Raw genomic sequence first — 18,186 nt, forward strand, 5'->3', positions numbered from 1 at the left:
TATGTTTGTTTGTGCGCGTAGTGAAACAAGGCTCGATGAATAAATAAAATGCGTGCACGCGGGTGTTTCTACCACAAAGAAAAGACCCCTTTTCCTTTGTCTCAATCTTGGTCCTTCGGTAATTGCGCCCTGTTGTTGAATCTCCTTTGCAAGTGCATTGTGAAGAGAAAACAATCGCGTGGCCTCGGAATTCATTTTGCCAGATGCTGGTTCACCGGTAGGCGCGGGCGGCTATTGTGGCATGTTGTATGTACATCCTGCCTCAACTCTTTTTTTTTTTTGCCCCCCCTTCCATTGTTTGACATCCAATTGCCTTAAAAGCATCTGCCTTTATTGTCACCTGTTTTCGCTCCTCCCTTCGCTCCCCCAACCACCGGGTTATTGAGCTGCGACTGCATTTGCTGCAACATTCAAGGGCATCACTTCACTGCGCGAAACGGTTTTCTATGCCTAGCACGGTCCAACCTATCATGATTTCGCTACCGAGGGAAAGCTAAGAAAGGAAGCCCAAGCAAAGAAATAGAGCTGGGCTGGCCATGCGCACCAACCTGGGGAGATTGACCGACTTTTCGTGAGATTTTTTGCTAAACAGCACCTTAAGAGAGCGCCATTGGGGGAAAAAAAGGCTAAGCGGAAGTTGGACAGGTGGACTTTCGCATGAGGCAAAAGGGCGGGCAGCGATGGAGCAGAAAAAGGAAAAATCAAAGTTTTGGGGAGGGCTTCTGCGCGGGGAGAGCTTGATGAAGCGAGGGTCGAGAGTGGTGCGCAAGTATCAGGATTTGCTGTTGCGCGGAGATGCGCGTGAGGGCGCCGAGGCCGAATGGGAGGATGATTTTGGGGACAAAGAGTTTCATCAGCAGCCGCCGCAGCCGCAGCTACAGTCGCAACAGCTACAGCAACAGCAACAGCAGTACGACGAGCCGGAGGAGAAGCAGCATCGTCGCAGGCTCAGCGAGGGCAGCAATAGTCTTGTTGTCGCTCAGCGTGATCTTCTGCCGCGCAGGCGCCGGACAATCGACGGCGGGAGTGGCAGTGACATTCACAGGCGCTCGCCCAGAACCTCGGCAACGAGGCGGCGAACCGACGAGTCGCTGTCCGGTCGACTTCAGTCGAGCTTTGGCAAGAAGCGAGACAGCGGAACTGACGTTGACATCGCCACTGCAACTGCTGGCGACAGGAATAAGAGAGCTGCAGAGGCGCATGCGACTCTTGGGGGTGGGAACCCACGATGGCCTCCGGCGACGGTCTCAGGCCACGAAGAGCTACCACACAAGGTTGCCCAAGAGCTGATTGCGCACGGTGCGCCGACCTTCAAGGGACGTAGGAAGGCGATCCCTTACGCCTCAGATCAGCATTACGTGCTCTACGTGACAAGCTCCAAGACCCGGAGCGGAGGCACCGATGTTGCGAAGCCGCACGATGCCATGTCGCATCTCATGACAATGAGGATCCAAGCGAGCGGGCACACATCATATCCCTGGGAAACTATAGAGCAACCTAGTTATGCCTTCTTCTACGGCCGTCTGGGTGGCACCATCACGCTCAACCAGTGGGCCGCCGCCGCGAGCAATATCCCAGCCAAGATTCCGCTGAGGGACTCGGGTGTCATTCCGCGGGAGGTGAGCCTGGAACAAATCTTTGCGCGACTGAGGGACTTGCAGATGGGGTTGGAGGACGATGATTTGGCTCTCCTGTACCGATCTCTCTACAAACGCTTCCTGCGAGATCCCGACAGGCTTCTGAGCCCGCACAAGACACTGGATAAGCAGATCGCCGACTTGATCATGGCGCTCTCGCGCCCTGACTGGATCGACTACACTGAGCTGAAGAATCAAGTTGTAACTCGCTTCATATTTGACAGCTCCACCGAGGAGAGCCGCGAGCAATATCACAAATTCTTTCACCAGCTGCTCCTTAGCCTCGAACTGGAGCTGCGCATTCAGTCGCGGCATCACGATGACTGGTCCAAAGAGAAGTTGCTCCAACAGATGCCTCCTACGATCAAATGGAACCTGGCACTTGCAAGGCGGTGGCGAGAGAATGTGCGAGTAGATGCGTATGGCGATTCGCCCGACGAAGGTATGTGGCACTTTTGTGTGTATTACGTGAAGCAAAGCTAAGGACGTGTTTTCCAGTGAAACTGCGGTATAAGCTGAAGAAGCGTCAAGTGAAGCAGCTTAAGAAGTTTGCTCAGATCATGAAGTGGCCTAATCTTGGCGAAACAATGGAGAACCTGCAGCAAAAGGACGAAGAATTTGCTCTGGACTCTATAAGCTCGGATGCGTTTGCCTACTTTAGTGGACTTGTGCTTCCTGGAGTAAGTGATGATGCCTGATATGATGGCGAAAGAATGAAAAAGGGGGAGGGTTAGAGGGGAACAGCTTTGCTAACAAGGTTGCAGCCGACATTCTCGTTCCTCATCATGAATACGCTCATCGACCTGGACCCAGACCCAGCGACGAATGAGCTGGCCTTGCTTTCTCATACGCATCCGCATGTTGGCTTCCAGTATCGTAATAGTCACACGTACTGGTCGGCAAGCTGCATTGTGGGCAAAGTGCTGGCCCCTACATGCCACTCGGTCGCAGGTTGGGTCGGCCCTGGCAGGCCAACGTCGGAGCTTGGTCGGTCTCAGATTGCCCGCATCCGAACCAGGCAGCCCAAGCAGCGGATGACCCGCGAGGACGTAGAGACCATGAGTACACGGTCCGATGCGCTAGGGCCTCGGGCAGATGCATATCCTGTGCGCGAGTATAAGCTGCCCGAGCTTGATAATGCAAGGTACATGGTGGACGCGGTGAGGATGGAACTGCTGAGCTTTAAGCCAGTCAATGTCACGGGTCGTGAAAACAACACTGCAATCCCTCGACTTTTTGATGCCCAGGCGCAATTTGCGATTGACGGCGTTTCTTGGCCTTTACGGCTCATGTACGATGTAAGCTTCATCTCAGCGTGGCCGTGTTCGGAAGGGCCACACCCCCTGTTCTACGACTACGTATACCAGCTCGTCAAGGCGGACGAGATTGTCAGAATACGCAACTGGGGAGGCTTGTATGGAGCAGACGGCCAGAATTCTGGGCCCAGTAGCACGGCCTCAAGCCCTCCACCGGCGGCCGACGCGGCAAATGCCGTGATTGATAGGGACGTCGACGATGAGAAGGTGCTTGTGGTAGATGCAGTAGGCGTTCGAGACAATGAGGTGCTGGCAAGAGCTTGGTGCGCTCATTGGGGCCTCAGTGCAGTAGTAGCGGATGTCCACAAGACTTGGTATGTCCGATGGATCATCCCATCTTCCCCGAATCCCATCTACAGATGACTGACTTGGACTACGTGTAGCATGGCGTGCGCCATCAGAGAAGCATATGCAGCGACATTAACAGTAGTAATCCTGGTCGAGGACCAGCTACACGATGACCACGAATGATGATTTATGAATGTACGGATGATACGACGTAACTTGAGTTTGACTTATTCTCTTTTCTGTTTATACGTTGCCGCTACTGGGGGAAGCTGAGTAGTTTGACACACAAACTACGGGCTGCATCGCGGTTTTTGCTTGAGCAACTGCAATTATGGATGGGGCAGCAAAGGGACTGGAGCACTATTTGGTGATTATACCTGCGAGGGGGGACGGGGACAACTAGTGGGAAAGCCAAGATATAGCAAGCTATGCATGAAAATGGAGTTGAGCTCCTGAATTTTTTCATATTACTAGCAGAAAAGACTTGGTTTCTTGAGTGGATGAGGTTGCAGCGATGTGTAGGCACGACATATTCCCACGATGTACGACTATGGAAAACACGCCATTTTCTGCCTTTTTTTTTTTTTTTGCCACAATATCAGTTTAATTAAAGCAGATATTAAACTGTTACAGCCACGAACAGTTCCGTTGATATCCGTTAATGTTCGATGGCGGTGCTGAGTTGTTTTGGCTTGGCTTGAATGATGGCCGCTCGAACAAGCCCTCGACGTCACCCCGCAGAGGTGATTGATATACACACGGGCGGTTTTTTGGCGTGGAGATTTGCGCTTTGTCCATGTCTGAACTGAGACAAAGTGAAATCATGGACTTTTATAACAACTCTGGGAATTATCTACTCTCAGCTCTTTACGAGAAGTTTTTGTTTTTGCCTTTCGTTTTGCGAGTACGCTGATCGACGGGTGGTTATGCAAAAAGGCAAGCCAAGATTCAGTTTCTTGTGCCGCTCTGTGCCGTCTGAATCACACAGGATGATTTTTTACTCGAAGGAGTTTGACTGTTACACTACGTTTTTTGTGTCAGGTTAGGTTACGGAGGGCCGTTGGGCCTTTATTTTTTTTTAATTTCATTTCATTTCGGTCTTGTATTATTGTGTCCTGCTTTTCAGGTTTTGAGAGGCGTGGGATTGTCGTGTGATTTCATGCATGCGTTTTTGTGAGACATCGGGAAGAGTTACTTGCTTTTGAGGGGCGGTTAGGGGTGGTGATGATGTATATGATGTATATGATGTGTACGATGCGGATGGTGTATGTGAGAGGGAGTATATAAGATGGGAGGTGACAATTGTTGTTAAGGATGATGTGAATTACATTCTTATCAATTGTCAATTACATCCTACGAAAAAACATCTTACGAATCATATTGCAACTTTTAGAGTAGTTGGGAACACCCTCTCTCGCTTTCACCATGGCGAATCGCCTTCACAAGCTCACGGAGAGGTTCAAGACGGCCCTGGTCATTGGCTTGGGCGAGTTCTGCGGTACCTTCATGTTCCTGCTGCTCTCCTTCATGGGGGCTCAGGCGGCCCTTGACAACGCGGATGGCGGGAAGCTGGATGCGTCGACGTTGCTGTACATTGCATCGTCGTTTGGGACGGCGCTGGCGGTCAATGTGTGGGTGTTTTATCGAGTTACGGGGGGAATGTTTAATCCTGCGGTGAGCTTGTCCTTTTTCTTCATCATCACCTTGTTCTTCCTCCTTCAATCTTACCTAGATAGCTCCAAGGATATGTATATGCTGACGACGGGTATGATATACAGGTCACTCTAGGACTCGTCCTGGTCGGGGCAGTGAAGCCACTCCGGGCCCTCATCATCCTGCCAATGCAAATCGCCGCCGGCATCGCGGCCGCAGCGACCGTATCAGGCCTGCTACCCGGCCCCCTCGGCGTGACCAACAGCCTGGGCAGCGGCACGAGTATCGTGCAAGGCCTCTTCATCGAGATGTTCCTGACGGCACAGCTGGTGCTGACGGTGTACTTCCTCGCCGTGGAGAAGCACCGCGCCACATTCCTTGCTCCCGTGGGCATCGGCGTTTCCGTCTTCATTGCGCACATGGCCGGCACAAACTTCACCGGCACGGGCATCAACCCGGTGCGGTCACTCGGCCCGGCGGTTGTGACGGGCAACTTCAATGGATATCACTGGATATACTGGCTGGGGCCGTGCTTGGGAGCGTTGCTCTCATTCACCGTCTATAGCTTGCTCAAGGGCCTGGAGTATCAGATTGCCAACCCGGGTCAAGATGCGGGTGACCCGGAGACGGCCAACGAGGAGGCGATTGCGGCGGCGGAGATGGGACAGGAGGGCCTGGCCATGGTCCGGAGCAGGAGCAGGAGCATGAGCGTGCCGAATGACATGGTGTTCAAGAAGGAGAGAGAGGCGGCCATGAGGAGGGCTTCGGTGCCAGAGGAGAGCCCTGTGAGTGCGGCTGATGTCGTTTGAGGCAATCGTGAGGTTTGTCAAATGATGGCGTCTGTCAAAATGCTGTTGCTAGCATTCCGTGTCACGCCAGGAGAGACATGGCGCCTTTCTAGTACCTATAGGGGTTGCATCCACAAAGACGAACCGGCTGAATGCCGCATCATTTTGATGGTGTTGGAGAGACGTGGGACGTGAGCATATCCGAGATCCGAGTTCTGGTTGCATATCTCGCCTCTCGCCTACCGCAATCGGAGCTCACCAAAACGTGGGATGGCATCCTTTCACATTACGAGAAGAGAATTTCCTTTGCCTTGCTTCTTCCCGGATTTCTCTTGAAGCGCCACCAGGGGCTGGGCAACGCTTGTGCAGCCGTGGCTCTCGATAGGCCCAGAAAAGCGGAGGGGACGAGTGATGATCGCTAGGCAGCGAGTTAAGGAAAAAGGATGGTGGGGGGAAAAGATGGAGGGATCGGGAGTTGAGAAGATAGAAGAAAAATATTGGGAAGAGACTATCGTGAGGTTCCGGTTTTGGGTGTGCCTGCTGACGGGGGAGAATTTTCAAGAGTGGATGCTGGAATTCAGGGCCACTGGAACTTTTCTGTATCGTTTCATTTGCTTCATTCTATGGAGTGCTGTCTTCATGCTTTTTCTTTCTTCTTCTTTTGCTCTTTAGTGAAATGGTCCCTGGATTGCCACTATGAAATCATAAATGATGTCAATGGGACCAGACCCTATTTTTTTCAACTTTTTTTCTTCTTTTTTGTCTTTCATACTGCCGTGCTCATCAGGTCCATTTCCGGAGCTCAAGTGGCAACTCGATCGCCCGTCATCACCGCAAACATGTGTGATCACTTCCGAGATGCGCTGAGCAAGTCGTTCCGTGTTAGCTAGCGCTGGAGTTGAGGGGCAAATAGGGTCCTCCAGCGGGGCAATGGGGAAAGCGTTAGCGCATGTTAGTGGTCCTGTGCACCTAAAACCCGCTGGGATGGACGAAATGCTGGAGCCTACGCTGGGTCCATCTCATCTGATTGATGCCCTCCCACAAAATGCTGCATTTGATCCGCCCCAATTGGCTCCAAAAGGTGCTGCAAGTTTCGTGCATCTTGGGCGTCTCTCCAATCTGGCGCCCATGGAGACACGCCCCTAGGTCCAGGTCCGGGTCAGTTCTGTCAAGGCGGTGGGGGTTGTTGCTTTGCGCCTGAATCATCTTCTGGCTGCTCCCTTTCAATCTTTTTGCCGAAACCGAAACCCCTCGCCTGCTCATCGATACGATACGACACGATACTGTACACCATCTTCTTGTCCTGTCTCACCCTCCAATTCGACCTAGTCTGTGGCTTGCTCCAAAGGTCCAGATTCAATCCATTGATTTGAGCCACCAGAATCAGCGGGGAAACCTTGGAAGGGAACCGAAGCAACGATGTACGCGTACAATAAGCCCATAAAGGCCATGGAGTGAGTCTCAACTTTCTCTTTCGCATCTTACTCGCCCTCCTCCTCTTCTTCCATACCCCCAATTGCCTTTCCATTCTTCTTTCTCGTCAATTGCTTGCCATATAATATTACATTGCTAATTATTCATTTCTGGCATCATGGAAAGGCCTCCCAATGTTCAGGTAGCTACAAGACTCCCATTCCAACCCGCCCCGCCCAACATCCCGATATACAGAGCTATCAAGCAGCACAGCCTTGTGACGGAACGGAATTGGTAGAGCTGAAGCTTTCAGCACCACTCATCAGACCGAGAATACTGAGATTGAGGTCACAAAGCTAACGCCAACTGCTGCAGGATCACTACATCGGCATAGATGTCGGTACTGGCTCTGCCCGAGCCTGTATCATTGATGAGACCGGTGACATCAAGGCTTTGGCCTCGGAGAACATTAAGCTCTGGCAGCCCGAGAACGGCTACTACGTATGCACGCCCACAACGCTCCCCGATTGGTTCCTTTAAATCTTGCATGGGCGCTTAATTCTGACTTGTCCATGTTTGTTCAACTGTAGGAACAATCCACAACAGACATTTGGAAATGCATCTGCGAATGCGTTCGCCGTGTCGTGCAAGAGTCTCTTGTCAATCCCAGCCAAATCAAGGGCATTGGATTTGATGCCACCTGCTCTTTGGCCGTCTTTTCCAACGATACTGACGAGCCCATTCCCGTCACTGGTCCCAAATTCGACAATGATGGCAACGATCGCAACGTCATCCTGTGGCTTGACCACCGTCCAGTCGAGGAGACGGACAAGATCAATGCCACCGGCCACAAGCTGCTCAAGTACGTTGGCGGCAAGATGAGCATTGAAATGGAGATCCCCAAGGTTCTGTGGCTCAAGAACAACATGCCGCCGGAGCTGTTCGACCGCTGCAAGTTTTACGACCTGGCAGACGCTCTTACTCATCTGGCTACCGGCAACGAGACGCGCAGCTTCTGCAGCACCGTTTGCAAGCAGGGCTTCGTCCCTGTTGGCGTAGACGGCAGTGTCAAGGGCTGGCAGGAAGATTTCTACCACGAAATCGGCCTGGGCGACTTGGTCAAGGATGACTTCAAGCGCATGGGCGGCGTCGACGGGGTGGTGAGCCTATTTTCTTATGCGTCTATACTGTCTTATTCCCTGCTGCATTCCGCTTCTGGCTGCAGTATCATTGCGATTCGAGTTTCATAGCTAATTCATTGTTTGATAGAGTGGAAAGTATGCCAGTGCTGGCGAGTGCGTGGGCACCCTTAGCCGCCTAGCCGCCTCCCAGCTTGGCCTACCCGAGGGCATCGCCGTTGGAAGCGGTGTCATTGACGCCTACGCCGGATGGATCGGAACCGTCGGTGCAAAGGTTGAGCTCACCGAGGAGGAACTGAAGACTGATGTCCCACATAACGACGTCACCCAGGCCTTTACTCGTCTGGCCGCCGTTGCGGGTACCTCAACATGCCATCTTGCCATGTCCAAGAATCCCGTCTTTGTCCCTGGTGTCTGGGGCCCCTACCGAGATGTGCTGATTCCCGAGTTTTGGATGGCCGAGGGTGGCCAGTCTGCGACGGGAGAGTTGCTGAGACACATGCTGGACATTCACCCCGCATACAACGAAACCATGGCTTTGGCCAAGGCCGAAGACAAGCACATTTACGACTTCCTCAATGCTCACCTGGAGTATCTCGCCGAGAAGCATAATGCTCCAGCCATCTCTTATCTCGGCCGTCACCACTTCTTCTATGGCGATCTGTGGGGCAACCGCTCACCAATTGCAGATGCCAAGATGAGAGGCTCAATGATTGGTCTTGACAGCGACAAGAGTACCGACAACATGGCCCTGTGGTACTATGCCACCATGGAGTTCATTGCCATGCAGACTCGCCAGATTGTCGAGCAGATGAACAAGGCCGGCCACGAGATTTCATCCATCTTCATGTCCGGATCGCAGTGCCAGAACCCCATTCTGATGAACCTCCTGGCCACCACATGCAACATGCCAGTGTTGATTCCTAGATACGTCAACGCTGCCGTCGTTCACGGCGCTGCCATGCTGGGCGCCAAGGCGCATAGCCACAACCGCCATGACGGCTCAGAACCCGAGACGCTGTGGAATATCATGGATCGCATGAGCAAGCCCGGCCGACTAGTTCAGCCAGGCACCGATGCCGGCGAGAAGCTGCTTCTGGATGCCAAGTACGAGATTTTCCTCGACATGTGCAACGCACAGCAGGCGTACCGAAAGAAGATTGACAACGCCGTTGCAAAATGGGGAGCCTTGTTTGATGCTGACGACGAGTGAGCCCGATGATAAAGCATGAGGGAAACGAAATAGAATTGATTTTGGGATATGTAATGTAATGAGTTTATGCATTTGTTTGTCATAGAGAAAAGTAAAATACAGCGAAGCTATTTACCTATCACATTTTTATCACTATGCTCTTGACGTTGTTTTAGACCCTCTGTAAAAATTACATTGTCTCACCGTAATTAACACTAATGTTTGAAGAATGAATTCTTTTTAAGGAAAGTGACAAAAATACTTTCAGAAGATGTAAGATTGTGCAAAGCATTTGTTTAGGGAAGAGAATGTGTAAGACACCGCCATTTGGAAGCTAGAGGACTCATCTCGACTGTATACCCTGCATAGTTGGAACAGCGAATTATTCTATGAGAATTAAATTGAGCTGCTAGACCTCAAATTCACAATTTAGACAGTATGTACCCTGTTTGAGATACGCACCAGGCTTTATTCGTAGTCTTCGTATTCATTTGTTAGCAACTTGAGGCGATAATTGATTGGCTACCACCATTCAGCCGCGTCACCCATCCAGGCCTCTTGATTGGCCAAAGCTCTTTGTTTCCCGGCCACTTTCTCAGCCTCGCCAATCTAGGTTCCCAAATTTCTAAAAAGGTGGGCGACGCGCAGCTAGCCGCAACACATTTGTCTTGCCAAACGCGCGAGCATCTCTGCCCTTCCATTGCCCGCTCGCCGTGGCTCACTCTTTTCATCTCTACTGATCCATCCTTTTTCTTTTTCTTTGCTTTATTTCCCATTTACTGTCCGATTGAGTTGTCTTAGCTACGCCGCCGCGATGTCTCTATTCGGGCAGACAACAGGCCAGTCGCTGTTTGGCCAGCCCGCGCAGCAACAACAACAGCAGGCCACCACCACAACACCGAGCACAGGGGGCGGATTGTTTGGGGGCGGAGGAGGCCTATTCGGTGGCGGACAGCAGCAGCAACAGCAGAAGCCTGGGGGCCTCTTCGGACAGGCGCAGCCCCAGCAGAGCACGCCTCAGACTGGCGGTGGTCTGTTTGGTTCCAACACAGCGACAGCACAGCCGAGCACGGGCGGTTTATTTGGGCAGACGGGCCAGACCCAACAGACTGGCACGACTGGTGGCCTGTTTGGAGGTCAGCAGAATGCCGCCGCACAACAGCCCAAGCCGTCGCTGTTTGGTGGCTCAGCCCTGACCGGCACATCTATGCTAGGCGGCGGCACCACGGCTGCGAAGCCATCTCTCTTTGGAGCGGCACCGACGACGACTCAACCTCCAGCTCAGCAAGCCGGCGGCATGTCTTTAGCGGGTGGCCTTTTGGGCGGCCAGGCGCTGACCGTTGCTAACAACACGGCCACCTCTGCAGCTCAACCCGCCGGAGCCTACTTTGACAGCCTCTTCGCAAAGACCCAGAAGGCCGGTGTCGTTAATTCCAACATGGAGGACCTCCCTAGCCTAGAGCTTGGCCTGGGAGATTTGCGCCACCGGTTGAGAAAGCTACAGTCAAAACAGACTGGGGGTGCTGATGGAAAGGCTCACTACTTGCTCGCGGCCTCTGGCGTGGATCCCAGTGTTGCAGCCAAGGATCTCGGCCTCCTCGACATCCAGGGCACGCGAACCGAACGACCAACACACGGTTACGCACCGGCAGATGTCGATGTCGAAACCTACCTGTCGAACCTACAGACGAAGACGACCCTGAGCATGATTCAGGACGGCCTCGAACGGTCACTCCGCGATTTTGACAATTTCTTGGAGGACAACGTAGCCATGGAGTGGGACGCACAGAGGAAGCGTATCTATCAGCATTTTGGCATCAAGCCTCGTGAGACCTCGGCCACGGCTGGTCGTGAAGCTCAGGGCGGGTTTGGACGATCCCGAAGAAAGACCCAAGGAAGCATTCCCCGTGACACTCGCAGCAGCACATTTGGCAATTCGACTTTCCAGCGCTCTGTTATTGGAGCCCGGTCGAGAATTGGAACTCATCAATCCGAGTTCGCCGACATTGACCGGTCTACAGAGAGCGCCAGCAAGTCCAGGAACGAGGACCAGGCCCTTCGCGAACGCCAATCTAAGCTGGCTGAAAAGGTCCGCGGCCTCAACTCCTCGCGTCTTCTCGGCCGACCCTTCCCCATATTGGCAGAGCTGGCTGAGGTTGAGCAAAAATCCCACGAGCCACATGCGCCTCACATTGTGGAAGCCTACCGGGCCATGATTGAGATTGTTGGTGAAGACGCCAATGCCGAGACGACGCTTCGCAGTGCTACAGCCAAGGAGCGCCAGTTCGCCGAGATGTATCTAGACGAAAATCCCAACTCTCAGCTTTCCATCGAAATGAGAAGGCGGATCCTGAGCGGCGCAAATGCATTCCTCGAAAAGCAGTTCCTTCGCGAGGTGGAGTCCCTTATTGCTAAGCACCCTCACGAAGCTAAGCTTGGAGGTCTGCCCGACATCACTAGCAAGATCAAGGCGTACATCCGACTACGATCAGCCAGAAAGGACTTGGTCCCCGACAACACCGAACTTCAGCAGATTCATGGCGAGTACGTTTGGGCCATTGTCTTCTACCTCCTCCGATCTGGCCATGTAAACGAGGCTGCCAAGTATGTCAACGACAATAGCAATCATTTCCGGGGTATTGACCGCACCTTTTCGACATACCTCAACAACTATGCCGCTAGCGAGGACCGTAGAATCACTAACAGGAAGCTGCTCGATCGCTGCACAAATGAATACATCCAGCGCTCTCGTAACGCCCCAGAGAATACGATTGATCCCTTCCGTATGGCCTGTTACAAGGTCATTGGTCGGATTGAGCTGAACAACCGCAACCTGGACGGCCTCAACACCGACATCAATGACTGGATTTGGCTTCAGTTCAACCTAGCCAGGGAGGGCGACAAGGCTCTGGAAATGGCCGGAGAATCATACGGACTGGCAGATCTGCAGGCCAGCATCAAAGAGATTGGCCAGAAGCACTTCCCCAAGACTCCTTCTGACGATAACAACGGCAGCTGTGGCATGTTCTTCTACCTACAGATCCTGTCTGGCATGTTTGAGGACGCCGTCTCCTATCTCTACCCTTTTTCCTATGTGGACGCGGTTCACTTTGGCTTGGCCCTTGAGTTTTATGGCCTGCTCCGGCCCAGTGACCCAATGTCTGCCTCCAACGACTTGCGCACGCATAGCATGAAGGGCCTCCCACAGATCAACTTTGGTCGCATGATTGGCTACTACACTCGAGACTTCCGGGCTGCTGATGCCGTCTCCGCCGTTGACTATCTTACCTTGATCTGCCTGAACGCAGATCTCAATGGAGAAGCCGGGGCACGTCACAGCGGTCTCTGCCATGAGGCATTGAGAGAGCTGGTTCTGGAGACACGAGAATTCAGCAAGCTGATTGGCGACATTAGGCCAGATGGCCGCCGCATCCTGGGCATCATCGAGGGTCGCGGACCGTTGATTGGCCTCGATGGACAGGACGACTTTGTCAATACCGTCACTCTGCAAGCTGCCAGTTTTGCTGATGAGAATGGCCGAACTACTGATTCCGTGCTGCTCTATCACCTTGCTGGCGAGTATGATGCAGTTGTGGCCATTGTTAGCCGCGCCCTGAGCGAAGCCATTTCTCTTGAGATTGGAGAAGACCCAATGCGCTTGATGCCTGTTAAGCCAAGGGGTGGCGCTCAGGAGACGGAGCAGGGCGGCAGCCTTAGCCTGGCAGCCATCGACGATCCTGTCGAGCTTGCCAAGACGATGATGACCATGTACGAGCGCGATGCCATGTTTTACAGGAATATCCAAGACCAGAACAAGATTGCCTGCCGCGTTTTGCTTGAGATGAGTGCTATCAAGAGCTTGGTAGAGGCTAGCCAATGGGCTCAATGTCTTGATGTAAGTTTCCAATACAACAAACATTACGTACTTTATCCCAGAGTTTAAAGTCACTAACATGAAGTTTACAGAAAATTCGTGGTCTGGATATCCTCCCTCTCGAAGCAGGGGGCGATGCCAGCACAATCCGTGCCTACGCCTCCAAGTTCTCCAGCCTGTCACAGCCAGTGTCCATTAACGTGTCCAATCTAATCATGTGGACCATCATCAGCTGCGTCAGACAAAGAGAGCAGCTGGTTAATGGGCAGTTTAGCGGTAACGAGGGCACGAGAAGGATGATGGTGGAACAACTGAAGCAGATGATTCTTGATCTGACGACTTACACGAGCCAATTGCGATACCGGTTCCCGCCACATCTGCACGAGGCACTGGCTAGAGCATCTGCGGAGTAATTCATGTAATGGGAGGATAAGGAGGAGGGGTTTTAGGGGTGGCTTGAAAAAGAGCTATGCGATTTGTTGATGATGATGACTTTTGTTGATACCTTTGGTACAAATGAGATTAGAGAACAAGGCAGCGGCATCAGGGAGATGCTGGTTTGCACTTTTGAGAATAAGAAATAGGCTGGGAAGATGGAATGAATGTATAGGAGAGTAATTGGTTATTGTTGGACACATCTACGCGGTTCATGTTCCTTGTGAATATCCAAGACTGAGAGTTGCAGCTCCATTGGAGTTTTCGGTGATTCATGGTCACCAGCATTAAGAGTGAAGCGCAGGCGATCTTGGACGGAGACACTACGGCCAAGTTCCACCAAAGAGCGTCGATTAACCTTTCCGGATATCGTCTGTTCTGGCTTACCCTCAAATATTAAGTACGACGAAGGAATCATGTATGAGGGGAGAAATTCGGCCTATGATGAATCCAGATGGTAAATGAATCTCTGCGTTTGTTTCGAAATATGTAGTAGCCGCCTTGGTAGTCTATAGAGATGGATGCAGACAATATTACATCCTGCTTTTGTTATACCTCCAGTATTAATATACCTGACGAGGTTGGCTGTCTCTGCTTTTGATATATCTGAACATGTACCCATATATCACAATCACTTGGCCTTACAACTGCGGAAAGAGCAAAGCCTCGTCGTACTTGCCTGTTGTGGTGAGCTTCAGAAAGGTACAACTGATAAAGTACCTCTTCGCACGTACTTTCCTAAACACCACAACCCTCTTTTCTCCTCTCAGCTTCTAGCATCGACATCCCCTCACATATAAGTAGCTTTTGGCATTTACAATTCCGACATGCAGGCAGCTCTTTGAACACAGCAAGCTGCCTATTTCTGTTACATATGGAAACACTTCATCAAGCAATTGGATGCCAGCAAAGACATCCGGCCCCAACAAGCCAAATGGCGAACATCGAGCCACAGCTGCAGGAGGCGACATGGAACGGCATTTAGTACCGGTATTACTCAGCCCACCCCCATCCCGGCATTCGTGCTTAAGCTTACATGATTTTTGCCGCATCTGTCTGGCATTCGATTTACTGACTGGTCAACTGGTCTAGAGCATACTTGGGCAGGTATGTAGTATCGCAAAAGTAAGCTCAACATGCCACGGCAGGATTCGATCCTTCAAGCTGCTAGTTCAAACTATCAGCTGCTGTAGTTCGTCGCACGGCACGTGCCAGAGCCAATCGCTAGTGGGCTTCCTGACTCGCAACATGGCTCTGACCACCCGCTCGCCTGATTCAGCGACGACTTTTTCATAGGCCAGCCGTGCCAGCCGGAGGTTGAGGGAAGCCGACCATTCCATCTCCACCATTACCCCCATGCAGCCGTCTCCCGTCTTCGCGCGACGCCCCTTGTTTGCTTGCTAGACTGACACGGCCCTTCGGAGTACAGAGTACAGAGTACTCGTACAGAGACAGTCCTCGACTATTGTTCTTTAGGCTTTTTGGAGCGACAGGGCTTCAACACGGCCTGTCCTGCTCCAGCTAGGCAGTCTAGACCAAGCTCCGGAGCCGAGTGGGGAATACACCTCCCACCCAGCTGCCAAGCACACACATCTTGATCGGCTCGCTCGCTCAGCCCAGCCTCGCGACGGCGATTGCTATCGAGACCTGAGCCCCCGGCGCCTAGACGCACACCACACACCTACACACACAAGTACCACAGGTACATCCACCTGGTTGCCGAGGCCAGGGGGATCAACGCCGCTGGGAGTGGACAAGCTCCGGTCTATTCGGCGGACGCGGAGAATGGTTGGCCGGCCCGTTGTTGGCAGTTCCCCGAATACCACCACACGCTCCATATGGATCTCGGATCCGTAAGACGGGGCGGGATTAGCCCCGGAGCAGGAGATTCTGTAGAGAGCGGCAGCCCTACCGAAGGCATCAAGCATGAAGCTGAAGCCACTGCACCCTCCCTGACGTCGGCGACGGCGATGCCCAATGGCGCAGGGGCAGGGGCATCTGGTGCCGCGGACGCCATGGAGACCACGGAAGCAGAAGAGGTGGAGAACGTGACCAAGAAGAGGAAAACGGGTTCAGGAAGTAGAGGTGTTGCAAACTTGACGCCGGAGCAGCTGGCCAAGAAGAGAGCAAACGGTGAGTGTTTGCCATACTCGTACATCTTTCCTACCCGCCCCCCTTTGATCGCCGCATATGGCGTCAGCCTTTTTAGCTGTTCTCTTCATGACTTCAATGTTACACTTGTTGGGACTACACAATGACGCTGGTTGGCCGTTTCCCATGCATACAGCCTTCTTTTTTGTCAATGCTTGCTCAGCAGCCTCCCCTGGTATTAGCGTATGACTAACATATATGACCTTCCCCTTGGTTGTACAGACCGCGAAGCGCAACGTGCCATCCGAGAAAGGACTAAGAACCAGATTGAGAGGCTCGAGCGCCGCATCCATGAGCTTGAAGCTCAAAAACCGTACCAGGACCTCCAGGCTGTGGTACGGGCCAAGGAGGTGATAGAAGCAGAAAATGCTGAGATCAAGAGACGGCTGGCTAGCATTATCGGCATGCTGCAGCCTTTGGTTGGGTCAAGTAAGTTTCAGCCTTTCAAACTGAGATTCCGTCTTTGCCCATGTGTACATACAGTTCTCCGGCGAGAGTCTAACAAGAGCAGATATGCCTGGCATCAGCCCTGCCCTCCCATACGCCACAACACCTATTCCCATGACAACAACAAGCAACATCGCCTATCATCCTGCAGCATCTGCCACTTCTTCATCGCCAGCAACAGGAATGGTTGACCCCATTCGCCAGGCCGCTCAACCGCCCCTACAGAGCTGGCAAAGCGGCGGTAGTAGTACACCGCCAGCACCGCGACAGCCTAGCCTAACCGACGCCGTCGATGAAGGCACTCAAGCCCTATTAGAGCGGCAAGGACAGACGCTTCGGCACGGATTGGACTTTGAGCAGGGCCGCTTTGATCTAAACGTCGTACTTGACCCTACCCAAGCTATACCAAAGCTACAGAGGGGCGTTAATGGTGCACAAGACACGGCTGAATACCACCACGTCCCCATGAAACATGACTGGACACAAGTGAATCCGACTTACGCACCACAGGCCCGGCCTGTGCCTGCGTGGGAGTCACCTATTTCCATTCCATCAGCTACCTCAGATACAACTCCGGCAATAGCATCAGCCCTGGGCATCACTCGGCAGAGTTCTGTCACAAGCCAGCCAGGGCCTGCCTCCGGGCCAACCTCTGATCCCAGCCCTCCCATGGTTCCAGCAGTTCCTTATCCCACCGCACAAGCTGTTGTTCCAGAAGCTCTCCCTCAATTCTCTCGTCCCCTGCGCAACTGCAGTCCTACATGTCCGCTTGACGCTCTACTTCTCGACTTTCTTAGCGAGCGGCAGCAGCGTGCCGCCGAGGGCTACGAGCCGAGTGAGGTGTCTGGCCCGCGGTATCCATCCGTTTCATCTCTGCTCAATCCAGCCAATAGCAAATTCAGCCATCCAGTGTCTAGAGTTTTCACAGACATCATTACCAAGTTTCCCGAAGTGTCCGGCCTTCCCGAAAAAGTGGCCATTCTGTACCTCATGTTTCTTTACATGCGATGGCAGATATATCCAACGAAGGAAAACTTGGAACGTTTGCCGCCGTGGATTCATCCATTGCCATGTCAGTATGAAATACCGCATGCCGCGTGGATGGACTTCTTACCATACCCGGCGATGAGGGAAAGAGTCATTAGAGCCGAAAATCCCGACCTCTTCTACTTTGACAACTTCTTTCTTCCGTTTACATCCACCTTTTCCGTCTCCTGGCCTTATGAGGAGGCACATACGTTACTAAGAAACCCCGACTCTGATGAGATTATGATTAACCCCGTGTTTGAGAGCCACATGCGAAATTTGGATAATTGGAAACTGGGCAGGCTGTTTGCTGAGTCTTTTCCTATGTTGGCTGATACGTGTCAGTATTGGCCCGACGCAAATGGACAAGAAAATGCTAAATAATTGATGTTTTCTAGTGAATAAAAAGAGGTGGGAATGAGCACAAAGAAAGAAAAGAGGAGGACGCTCATGGAGGGCTTGCTAACCCCTGGATCACCCGCAACAGCATTACTCCGGTGTTGGAGGACAACTCGTTTGGTTTTGGCAACATTTAAAGTGCATTCGGTATATGAATTGCACATATTATGGCACGTATGCGTTATAGCATGGTTAATGTATTTACTACATCTCTCGAAATATAATTGTAATTCCGTTACATGAATTCATACAAAGCTCTCTGATAAGCTTATTCTCAAACACGTTTGTCCGTCCGTCCGTCTGTGGATATATAGCAAAGTACAAGACGGCATTTTAATGACCATAAACCATTCTGTCAAAGCAGAAGAAGACACATTTCCATCCCGTTTGTTTCCGTAAACGCGTAAATCGTAGCTCATTTCGCATAT

General features: G+C 52.2%; 5 protein-coding genes across 5 annotated transcripts; all 5 read left to right on the plus strand.

Annotated features, from left to right (window-relative positions):
• Nucleotides 1-680: 680 nt before the first annotated feature.
• T069G_08540 (uncharacterized protein) lies at nucleotides 681-3,424 on the plus strand (the record flags this gene model as incomplete). The annotated part of the gene is made up of 4 exons (XM_056175750.1): nucleotides 681-2,079; nucleotides 2,136-2,317; nucleotides 2,402-3,267; nucleotides 3,337-3,424. The coding sequence occupies 4 exons, from the start codon at nucleotides 681-683 to the stop codon at nucleotides 3,422-3,424; spliced, it is 2,535 nt and encodes an 844-aa protein (XP_056026699.1).
• Nucleotides 3,425-4,666: 1,242 nt separating this feature from the next.
• T069G_08541 (major intrinsic protein domain-containing protein) lies at nucleotides 4,667-5,703 on the plus strand (the record flags this gene model as incomplete). Its single annotated transcript, XM_056175751.1, has 2 exons — nucleotides 4,667-4,915; nucleotides 5,020-5,703. The coding sequence occupies 2 exons, from the start codon at nucleotides 4,667-4,669 to the stop codon at nucleotides 5,701-5,703; spliced, it is 933 nt and encodes a 310-aa protein (XP_056026700.1).
• Nucleotides 5,704-7,273: 1,570 nt separating this feature from the next.
• Nucleotides 7,274-9,447, plus strand: T069G_08542 (uncharacterized protein; the record flags this gene model as incomplete). Its single annotated transcript, XM_056175752.1, has 4 exons — nucleotides 7,274-7,297; nucleotides 7,471-7,596; nucleotides 7,686-8,255; nucleotides 8,365-9,447. The coding sequence occupies 4 exons, from the start codon at nucleotides 7,274-7,276 to the stop codon at nucleotides 9,445-9,447; spliced, it is 1,803 nt and encodes a 600-aa protein (XP_056026701.1).
• A 793-nt stretch (nucleotides 9,448-10,240) lies between these two features.
• On the plus strand, nucleotides 10,241-13,713 carry T069G_08543 (nup93/Nic96 domain-containing protein; the record flags this gene model as incomplete). The annotated part of the gene is made up of 4 exons (XM_056175753.1): nucleotides 10,241-10,562; nucleotides 10,617-10,721; nucleotides 10,794-13,321; nucleotides 13,393-13,713. The coding sequence occupies 4 exons, from the start codon at nucleotides 10,241-10,243 to the stop codon at nucleotides 13,711-13,713; spliced, it is 3,276 nt and encodes a 1,091-aa protein (XP_056026702.1).
• A 1,860-nt stretch (nucleotides 13,714-15,573) lies between these two features.
• On the plus strand, nucleotides 15,574-17,743 carry T069G_08544 (uncharacterized protein; the record flags this gene model as incomplete). The annotated part of the gene is made up of 3 exons (XM_056175754.1): nucleotides 15,574-15,868; nucleotides 16,109-16,305; nucleotides 16,370-17,743. The coding sequence occupies 3 exons, from the start codon at nucleotides 15,574-15,576 to the stop codon at nucleotides 17,741-17,743; spliced, it is 1,866 nt and encodes a 621-aa protein (XP_056026703.1).
• Between the last annotated feature and the right edge of the window lie 443 nt (nucleotides 17,744-18,186).

The sequence above is a fragment of the Trichoderma breve genome, chromosome 5 (genome assembly GCF_028502605.1).
Source record: "Trichoderma breve strain T069 chromosome 5, whole genome shotgun sequence".
Taxonomy (NCBI): Eukaryota; Fungi; Ascomycota; class Sordariomycetes; order Hypocreales; family Hypocreaceae; genus Trichoderma; species Trichoderma breve.